This window comes from Rhinopithecus bieti, unplaced genomic scaffold, assembly GCF_001698545.2.
Source record: "Rhinopithecus bieti isolate Rb0 unplaced genomic scaffold, ASM169854v2 scaffold_65, whole genome shotgun sequence".
In the NCBI taxonomy this organism is placed as follows: Eukaryota; Metazoa; Chordata; class Mammalia; order Primates; family Cercopithecidae; genus Rhinopithecus; species Rhinopithecus bieti.
The window spans coordinates 3448661-3459670 of NW_016803344.1; the positions used below are offsets into that span (position 1 = coordinate 3448661).

At 44.2% G+C, this 11010-nt stretch overlaps 1 protein-coding gene across 1 annotated transcript in view; it reads left to right on the forward strand.

Moving 5' to 3' along the window:
- TMEM230 (transmembrane protein 230) overlaps positions 1 to 6095 on the forward strand; it is a 14877-nt gene extending 8782 nt beyond the window's left edge. Inside the window, exon 3 of the mRNA XM_017877388.1 lies at positions 4892 to 6095. Coding sequence (XP_017732877.1) covers positions 4892 to 5121 — 230 coding nt within the window. The 3' untranslated portion in view covers positions 5122 to 6095. The remainder of the gene's footprint in view (positions 1 to 4891) is intronic.
- The last annotated feature ends 4915 nt before the right edge of the window (positions 6096 to 11010 follow it).

Consider the following 11010-nt stretch of genomic DNA (forward strand, 5'->3'; position numbering starts at 1 on the left):
TTTTTTTGGAGACAGAGTCTTGTTCTGTCACCCAGGCGGGAGTGCAGTGGTGTAATCTCAGCTTACTACAACCTCCGCCTCCTGGGTTCAAGTGATTCTGCTGCCTCAGCCTCCTGAGTAGCTGAGACTACAGTGGCAAGCCAGCACGCCTGACTTATTTTTGTATTTTTAGTAAAGACGGGTTTTTGCCATGTTGGCCAGGCTGGTCACGAACTCCTGACCTCAAGTGGTCTGCCTGCCTGGGCCTCCTAAAGTGCTGGGATTACAGGCGTGAGCCACCACGTCCAGCCTTAGTTATTATATTTTTAAATGTACAATAAATTATTCTCTAGTCATTTTGTGCTATCAAATACTAGAGCTTATTCATTCTGTGTAACTATGTTTTTGTACCCATTAACCATCCCCATTTCCCCCCACCTTTCCCAGCCTTTGGTAACCATCATTCTGCAATATCCATGAGTTCAATTGTTTTAATTTTTAGTTCCCACAAATGAGTGAGAACATGGAAAGTTTGTCTTTCTGTGCCTGGCTTATTTCACTTAACATAACGTCCTGCAGTTTCATCCATGTTGTTACAAGTGACAGGATCTCATGCTTTTTTGTGGCTGAATAGTACTCCATTGTATATATGTACCACATTTTCTTTATTCATTTGTCTGTTGAAGAACAAACACTTTGGTTGCTTCCAAATTTTGGCTGTTGTTAATAGTGCTGCCATAAATATGGAAGTGCAGATATATCTTTGACAGACTGATTTCCTTTCTTTTGGGTATATACCTAGCTGTGAGATTGCTGGATCATATGGTAGTTCTATTTAATACTGTTCTCTGTAGTGGCTATACTAATTTACGTTCCCATCAACATTGTACGAGGGTTCCCTTTTCTCCACATCCTTGCTAGCATTTGTTATTGCCTGTTTTTTTGGATAAAAGCCATTTTGGCTGGGTGCAGTGGCTCACACCTGTAGTCCCAGCACTTTTGGAGGCCAAGGCAGGAGGATCACTTGAGCCCAGGAGTTTGAGACCAGCCTGGGCAACATAGTGAGACCTCGTGTCTATATTTTTTAAAAAGCCATTTTAACTGGGATGAAATGATATCTCATTGTAGTCTTGATTTGTATTTCTTTGATCAATGATGTTAAGCACCTTTTCATATACCTATTTGCCATTTGTATGTCTTCTTTTAGAAATGCCCATTTTGACTGAATTATTAGATTTTTTTCTATAGAGTTTGAGCTCCTTATATATTCTGGTTATTAATTTCTTGTCAGATGGATACTTTGCATATATTTTTTTCCATTCTGTGGGTTGTCTCTTCACTTTGTTGATTGTTTCCTTTGCTGTACAGAAGCTTTTTAACCCGATGTGATCTCATTTATCTGGTTTTGCTTTGATGGCCTGTGCTTTTGGGGGCATTACTCAAGAAATCTTTGGCCGGGCGCGGTGGCTCAAGCCTGTAATCCCAGCACCTTGGGAGGCCGAGACGGGTGGATCACGAGGTCAGGAGATCGAGACCATCCTGGCTAACACGGTGAAACCCCGTCTCTACTAAAAAATACAAAAAACTAGCCGGGTGAGGTGGCGGGCGCCTGTAGTCCCAGCTACTCGGGAGGCTGAGGCAGGAGAATGGCGTAAACCCGGGAGGCGGAGCTTGCAGTGAGCTGAGATCCGGCCACTGCACTCCAGCCCGGGCAACAGAGCGAGACTCCGTCTCAAAAAACAAAAAAAAGAAATCTTTGCCCAGTCCAGCATCCTGGAGAGTTTCCCCCATGTTTTCTTGTAGTAGTTTCATAGTTTTAGGTCTTACATCTAAGTGTTTAATCCATTTTCATTTGATTTTTGTATATGGTAGGAGATTTGAGGGGTCTAGTTTCATTCTTTGGCATATGGATGTCCAGTTTTCCTAATACCATTTATTGAAAAGACTGGTTCTTTCCCTAGTGTATGTTCTTTCTTTTTTTTTTTTTTTTTTTTTTTTTTTTTGAGAGAGAGTCTCACTCTGTCATCCAGGCTGAAGTCCAGTGGCACCATCTTGGCTCACTGCAACCTCAGCCTCCCAAGTAACTGGGACCACAGGCAGGTGCCACCACACTTGGTTAATTTTTTTTTTTTCATTTTTTATATAGATGAGGTTTTGCCATGTTGTCTAGGCTGATCTCAACCTCCTAGACTCAAGCAGTCCAGGAGTACAGTGGTGTGATCACAGCTCTCTGCAACCTCGATTTCCTGGGCTCAATCGATCCTCCCACCTCAGCTTCACAAGTAGCTGGAGTTACAGGTGTGAGTCATCATAACCAGCTAATTTTTTTGTTTGTTTGTTAGAGATGAGATCTCATTATGTTGCCCAGGCTGGTCTTGAACTCCTAGGCTCAAGCAATCCTCCTGCCTCAGCCTCCCAAAGTGCTGGAATTACAGGCTTGAGCCACTGCACCCCTATGGCTATGTTCCCCATTGTGTATTAATTATGGTCAGTGTGAGGCCCACCCTAGCCTCCCAAAGTACTGGGATTACAGGTGTAAGCCGCTGCACCCGTTGGATGTAGAATTTTATCAAATGCTTTTCTGGCATTGATTGAAATAATCATATGATTTTGGTCCTTTATTCTGCTGATACGATTTTATCACATTGATTGATTTGTATAAGTTGAACCATCCTTGCATCTCTGAGATAAATCCCACTTGGTCCTGATGAATAATCTTTTTAATGTATTGCTGAATTTGGTTTGCTAGTATTATCCTCCTTATTGAGGTATTTTTGCATCAATGTTCATCAGGGATATTGGCCTATTTTTCTTTTTTCGATGTGTCTTTGCCTGGTTTTGGTATCGGTAAAACTGGCCTCATAGAATGAGTTTGGAAGTATTCTCTCCATGTCTGTTTCTGTTTCAGAATAGTTTCAGTAGGATTAGTATTCTTTTTTTTTTTATTTATTTATTTTTTTTGAGACAGGGTCTCATTCTGTCACCCAGGCATAGTGCAGTGGTGCGATCTCAGCTCACTGCAACCTTTGCCTCCCAGGCTTATGTTATCCTGCCACCTCGCTAGCAACTGGGACCACAGGCGTGTACCACCATGCCCGTCTAATTTTTGTGTTGTTTGTCAAGACGGGGTTTTACCATGTTGACCAGGCTGGTCTTGAAATCCTGAGCTCAAGCGATCTGCCTGCCTTGGTCTCCCAAAGTGCTGGGATTACTGGAGTGAGCCACCATGCCCAGCCAAGTATTAATTCTTTAACTGGTATAATTCAGCAGTGAAACTATCAAGTCCCAGGCTTCTCTTTGCTAGGAGACTTTTTATTAAGGCCTCAATCTCATTACTCTTTGTTTGTCTATTCAGATTTTAGGTTTTTTTCCTGGTTGAATCTTTGTTTTTATATTCATGTCTAGTACAGCAGATTCCAGCAGAAAGAACAAAAAGATTTTCTTTTGCATTTTGTTTTCTGTTAGCAAAACATGTTTTTCTTCCTTTGAGCAACAGTAAACTTCCATAGTTCCTATAAGAGAGGTGGTGGCAGGTAGACAAACTTGGTCTCTGAGATATTAGACAGTTTGCCCTGTAATAGTTTGGAACAACATGGCTGAGCCTGGCATGCAAGGGTCCTGACTGGTAAAGGGCTGGAGCTGGAGCAGCGTGCTATCATTGTAGCTGTGCAGTGCCATGGACGTACTGTCAGTGTTTGGAGAGAAATAGCAATTCTGTTATATGTGTGGGGTCACTGTGCCTCATAAGTCAGTTCCTTCTTATGTTTGGATGGAGTTCCTGTTGAGCTTCAATATGAAACCTTAGAGTGGCCGGGCGCGGTGGCTCAAGCCTGTAATCCCAGCACCTTGGGAGGCCGAGACGGGCGGATCACGAGGTCAGGAGATCGAGACCATCCTGGCGAACACGGTGAAACCCCGTCTCTACTAAAAAATACAAAAAACTAGCCGGGTGAGGTGGCGGGCGCCTGTAGTCCCAGCTACTCGGGAGGCTGAGGCAGGAGAATGGCATAAACCCGGGAGGCAGAGCTTGTAGTGAGCTGAGATCTGGCCACTGCACTCCAGCCTGGGCGACAGAGCGAGACTCCGTCTCAAAAAAAAAGAAACCTTAGAAACCTAAAGTAGTTGGTGGTTCTTTCTCATGGGCTGTCCCCACATACACAGTGTCTAAGTTGTCTTGAACCAATTCTGACTATAATTAACACACAACAGGGAACACAGCCAGCCAGGTGCAGTGGCTCAAGCCTATAATTCCAGCATTTTGGGAGACCGAGGCAGGAGGATTTCTTGAGCCCCAGAGTTCGAGACCAGCCTGGGCAACATAGTGAGACCTCATCTCTACCAAACAAACAAACATACAAAATTAGCCAGGTATGGTGACTCACACCTGTAACCCCAGCTACTTGGAGGCTGAGGTGGAGGATCACTTGAGCCTTGGAAGTCGAGGTTGCAGTGAGCTGTAATCATGCCACTGTAATCCAGCCTGAGCAATAATAGAGTAAGACTCTTACCTCAAAAAAGAAAAAAAAAACCTGAAATTCTGAGAAAAGCACAGAGTTTATTGTAGTGGTAGCTGTACAATTACAAAAGGTGAAAAACAACCAAAGTGTCCAGCAGTTGTATGTGGGGCAGTTAAGTAAAACTGGCATGTCCATTTCAGTGGAATGTTACACATCCTTACAGTTTAAATATATGAAGAAGTTTTAATAATATTGGCCACAGGACACAGAGTATGTTGTGTTCACAACTAAGAGCTTTAAAAAAAGGAAAAGACGCTAAAATATCTGGATGAGAATGGGTCATTTTTTTCTTTATAATTGTTAGTACTTTGTAGTTTTTCTTCAATTTATAATCAGGAGGAAACCTTTTCCCTCGGTAGTACACAACTCAAAGAAAATGTACTGAAGAGTATAAAATACTGATTTAAGGATTAGGTACGAGACTTTTTATTTTAAAATGTGTAACTCTTACGATACTAACGTGTTTGCCTCCTTCTGCCACCAGGGGGCAGACCGGGCCGTTCCAGTCCTGATCATTGGCATTCTGGTGTTCCTACCGGGTTTTTACCACCTGCGCATCGCTTACTACGCATCCAAAGGCTACCGTGGTTACTCCTATGATGACATTCCAGACTTTGATGACTAGCACCCACCTAATAGCTGAGGAGAAGAGTCACAGTGGAACTGTCCCAGCTTTAAGATACCTAGCAGAAACTATAGCTAAGGACTAAGGAATTCTGCTTGCAGATGTTTAAGAAAATAATGGCCAGATTGTATGGGTCCTTCCCAAAGATGTTAACTGAACCTACAGTAGCTAATTAGGACATGCTCTGTTTTTCATCCGTTGGCCCTGGCAAGAGCTCCTGACAAGTTTTCCACAGGAATATCATGGAAAATAGAGGTCATTCTGTAATGGAAAAGTGTTGCCCTGCCGCCACCCTCTGTAGAGCTGAGGCATTTCTTATTAAATAGTCTTCGCATTGCCAATTTCCTCTTGCCTAGCAAATGCGTTGAATGTAGTGATGGCTAATTTCTTATATTTTTTCTCTCTTATATTGTAATTTATTTTAAAAATATCTGAGTATATTATCCTCTACACTTATCCCTACCTTCATGTTCCAGTGGAAGGCCTTAGTAAAATCAAAGATCAGTGAGTTCATTGGTAATGTTTTTTTACTTGCTTATTGACAGCAACCAGGAATTTTTTTTTTTTCCTGCAGAGCAAGTTTTCAAAATGTAAATACTTTCTCTGTTTAACAGCCCTTGCCCCATTCTGATCCAGTTCACCAGTAGATTGGACAGCATACAATTTGGATCATTTTGTCCCTTGTAAATCAAAATGTTCTGTAGATTATTCCTTTAATGGCTGGACTTTTGGCTGTTTCCTAATGAAACATGTAGATAAGTGGTTATTATTTTGAGTTTATAACCCTATTGCTAGCACCTTGTATTATGTCATCATTCTGCTCATGATTCCAAGGATCAGCCTGGATGTCTACAGGACTAGATCACCTTAGTTTGATTCTATTTTTTAGCTTGCAAAAGGTGACTTATATTCCAAAGAAATTAAAATGTTGAAATCCAGATCCTGGAATTAAAATGAGTTAACTTTAAACATTTCAGAAAACATTTTAATGATTTTATGATATCTTTAATCCCAGTACCCAGATCCACCTTAGTTTCTAGGTAGCTGGCATTGTGGGTCACACTCTACTTTCCCTAACTCTGAGGTATGGACTTGGGCAACTAGAAGCATGGACTTGCCATCAGCTGAGTTGGAAGGCTATGGGAAGAGCAGGTTTTAGATGTCTACTCAATATCCAAGTGGAGCTGTTGAGGAGGCAGTTGCGATACATGTGTGTGTCTAGAGTTTAAGAGTGGGTCTTGGATGGAAATAGAAATTTGGGAGTCAGTATTTAAGACTGTATCTTAAAAATCAGAGGGCTGTTTGAGATCACCAGTAGAGCGAGTGTAGTTGGAGGGGAAAAAAAAAAAAAGACTCAGGAAATGAGGGACAAAGAGAGGGTGACCTGAAGCAGCCTCCAAGATTAGGCACTTTTGGTAATGGGAATGTTGACTGGGGATTCCAGTAGTCTAGAGTTCCTGATCCTTGACAGTGAATATGTGAGGTGATATATGAAGCTTTATCTTGGGGAGTGGTTGCCAAGCAAAGCTCAGATCAGAAGGTTTTGACCAAACCGAATGATTTGGTTTGTTTATTTATTTATTTATTTATTTTATTTTTATTTTTTTTTGAGACAGAATCTTGCTCTGTCACCCAGGCTGGAGTGCAGTGGCCAGCCAGATCTCAGCTCACTGCAAACTCTGCCTTCTGGGTATACGCCATTCTCCTGCCTCAGCCTCCCGAGTAGCTGGGACTACAGGCACCCACCACCTCGCCCAGCTAGTTTTTTTGTATTTTTTAGTAGAGATGGGGTTTTACCGTGTTAGCCAGGATGGTCTCCATCTCCTGACCTCGTGATCTGCCCGTCTCAGCCTCCCAAAGTGCCGGGATTACAGGCTTGAGCCACCACGCCGGCCTATTTTTATTTTTGTTTTATTTTTTTGAAACAGAGTCTTGCTGTACTGCCCAGGCTAGAGGGCAGTGGCAGTCATGGCTCGCTGCAGCCTTGAATTCCTGGGCTCAAGTGATCCTCCCACCTTGGCCTCCCAAAGTGTTGGGATTACAGGCATGAGCTACTGAGCCTGGCCTATTCGGTCCTTTTTTAAAAAGTTGATGCTGCTGGTCAAAAAACATAAACAGAAGGGTGTAAAGTGAAAAGTAAACATTTGGGCATGGAGTGGAGAGTGTACATTCACTCTAGCTTACCTCTCAAGGTTTTCCAAATAAATTTCTTAATATACCCCTTCCTGAAATGCTCTAAGCACATATATACATACCTGGTTTTTAAAACTTGGTCTCCCATTGTATAGTTCTATAATTTTTTCCCCCCACTGATTCTATTTTGTATATCTTTCCATATCCATGGAGATCAGTCATATTCTTGTTAATGTACATTATAAGTGTAGTTTTTCATCCTATGCATTTAGTAGTCATAGGATCAGAGCAGAAACCAACCAACTTCCTACCTGGGGTAGGAATCTCCTCTCCAGAGTTCCCTGAGGAATGTCCTTTGCTGCTCTATTTGAACATTCACACTTGTGATCTTACTCCAGCTGGCATTGTTACATAATTACCATTTTTGAAGCCAAAATCAGACTCCCTGCAACTTACATGCTTTTACTGTAGTTGTATTACTTGGTGTTTTATAGAAAAGACTTAAACCTCTACGGCCATACTACCCTGAATGCTCCCGACCTCATCTGATCTTGGAAGCTAAGCCGGGTCAGGCCTGGTTAGTAGTTGGATGGGAGAAAAGATCTAAACCTCCATAATAATGTTGAACATTTCTTGACCCCTTTGCCAGGTATTCTGCCAAATAGTTTCATTACATATCTCATTTTAATCCTTAGAAAAGTCCCAAGTTAGCCAGGCATGGTGGCTCATGTCTGTAATCCCAGCACTTTGGGAGCCCGAGGCGGGCGGATCACCTGAGTTTGGGAGTTTGACCAGCCTCACCAACATGGAGAAACCCTGTCTCTACTAAAAATACAAAATTAGCTGGGCGTGGTGACACATGCCTGTAATCCCAGCTACTTGGGAGGATGAGGCAGGAGAATCGCTTGAACCCGGCAGGCTGAGGTTGCAGTGAGCCAAGATCGCACCATTGTACTCCAGCTTGGGCAACAAGAGTGAAACTCCATCTCCAAAAAAAAATTCTGAGGTAAGATTCTTAGGTAGGAAGTAGGTGAGATATTTGGGATTAAAGTTAGTAGGCAAAGCCTGGGCCTGGCACGGTGGCTCACGCCTGTAATCCCAACACTTTGGGAGGCCGAGGTGGGCGGGATCACTTGAGGTCTGGAGTTCAAGATCAGCCTGGCCTAAAAATACAAAAATTAGCTAGGTGTGGTGGCGGGCACCTATATCCCAGCTACTCAAGAGGCTGAGGCAGGAGAATCACTTGAACCCAGGAGGTGGAGGTTGCAATGAGCCAAGATCACACCACTGCACTCCAGATGGTGACAGAGTGAGACTCCATCTCAAAAAAATAATAATAAAAATTTTAAAAAGGCAAAGCCTGAATTCCCTTTACCAGATATGACAGCCAGATGCTTTTAGGTACTGGGCCAGTGAAGAAATGGGGGAGGTGGGTATGGACAGTAGAAGTAGTTGGGGGACCGTGGTCACTTGTTAGATGTATATTTTACCTGAAAGTAGCCTCCTCCCCGCTCCAAAATGTTGGCCAGACCATATATCTTAACTTTTTTAAAGGATGTTCTTATTGTAACAATTATTATGCCTCCTGTTAGTCATTTCCAAGGCTAAAAACTCTCTCCAGTTGCTTCAGCTATTCTGCATGTGATGGAAATTTCAGATCCATTGCCACTCTGGTGGGTCTCTTGGTTAAGCTTCACGTGGTCATATACCAGAGGCACTTCTGTTCTGCCAGGAATTGTGAGGTGCTGAAGGTACAACAGGAGAAAATAGGACTTGGGTAGTAAGGAACACAGGTTGCAAACCAGCAGCCACATGTTGGCCTGCATTTGAGGATTTATTTATTTATTTTTATTTTTTTTTTTTTTTTGAGACAGTCTCGCTCTGTCGCCCAGGCTGGAGTGCAGTGGCCGGATCTCAGCTCACTGCAAGCTCCGCCTCCCGGGTTTACGCCATTCTCCTGCCTCAGCCTCCCGAGTAGCTGGGACTACAGGCGCCCACCACCTCGCCCGGCTAGCTTTTTGTATTTTTTTTTTAGTAGAGACGGGGTTTCACCATGTTAGCCAGGAGGGTCTCGATCTCCTGACCTCGTGATCCGCCCGTCTCGGCCTCCCAAAGTGCTGGGATTACAGGCTTGAGCCACCGCGCCCGGCCAGAGAGGATTTATTTTTTGAATTGTTCGTTTTATCTTCTGACCACCTGTCCCCAAGTTCTGCGCATTTTGTTTCTGAAAAGGGAAATGTTCACATGATCTTGATTTTGGACTTGAAAAATCAGGTGGTCCTTCATTGCTGAGAGGCTCCAGCCAACTCAAGTAAGGTAGTACACGTTTTAGCTGAGCAGCATTCTCCAGTTCACCAAAGTTTCCAGCACTCTTATTTTTATATCCAGCATGCTAATTTTCCTCACTAAGGACAAAGACTGTCTTAAACCCTCCCACAAAGCCTAGCACAGTGCTTGTAGGCACTTAGGTTTGTCAAATGAAGAGCTGGAATCGTGTGCATTTCCATCCCAGGACACTGTTCCTTTGAGGTATGGATAGGTAGGCAAGTACTGACCTACGTTTACTTCAGACTTTCCTAAATGGCCCTCCACCAGCTGCCTAGCAGGCCAACTACTCTTCACACAGTTGGTGCTGCCTGGTCAGTCATGCCTCTGCCTGGCACCCTCTGCCCAGGCCAAGGAGCCCATTTCATGACCTACCTGTACCAGCTGGCACAGGAGAACCTCCTGCCACTGGTGTATGGTAAGGGAACCTGGTAGACGGACAGTAACAGCACTGGCTTTCTGCTTACCTTTGAAGGGTTGTATACCAGTCAATGCACCTTAGTTGCCTTGATTTCTCATTAAATTCCTATCCTGAGGCTTCTCTCCTGGATTCGGTCCCATAGGCTCCTGGCCTCACAGGTATGTAGTTCAGTGATGGGGCCTCAGTTTCCTTCTAAAGTGGGGATAAAACAGTTCCTACCTCAAAAGGTGATTGTGAGGATTAAATAAAAACAGTTCCAGATGGTGGTTCACACAGCCTGGCACAAAGTAAGCTGCCGTTCAAGAAAGTAAAGAGGATCACTGCTTTGGCTTCAGGGAGCAGAGCCTGGGATGAGGCAGAGGTGGAAGGAAGAGAGACCATCTGTTACCCTGTTGCCATCTTGAATCTGCTGTTCCATGGCAGAACCACCCCAGAGCCAGCAGCAGGGGCGAGGGTTGATTGCCCAGCCCAGGCAGGGCTCCTCTCCCTGACAGCTGCTGATGGAGGGTGTGAGGAGGTCTCAGGCCCCTGGCCCTTTACCAGCATTCGGCTGGGCCTGGAAGGCTGTGTGTGCTCCAATCCTCTGGAAAGGGTGAAAGGCCCTGCAGGGAAGTCCTTGAAGACAGAGGTTTTGCAGCTGGAGCATCATCAGATCACCTCTCATGGAGCTTGTTTTTCCTCTCTTTTTTTCACCTCCACTCAGTCTTGCTCCTTGCTATGCAAATACAGTCTGGTCTGTGGACTGGCAGCATCAACATCACTTGGGAAATTTGAAATGCAGAATCTTGGGCTCCTCTCCTAAATCGGTATCTGCATTGTAGCAGGAGCCCTGTATGTCAAGAACCCTACCTATTAGTTGCATGTCAGTGTCTGAGAAGCACTGGCTGATGGGGGCTCACTTTCCCTCCTAGTCCGTCTCCTCACCTTGAGACTGGACCTCCTCAGGCAGTGCCAATGGGTGGCCCTGGGTGTGGGGGCACTTAGAAGGTATAGTCCCCCCTCTTTGATCC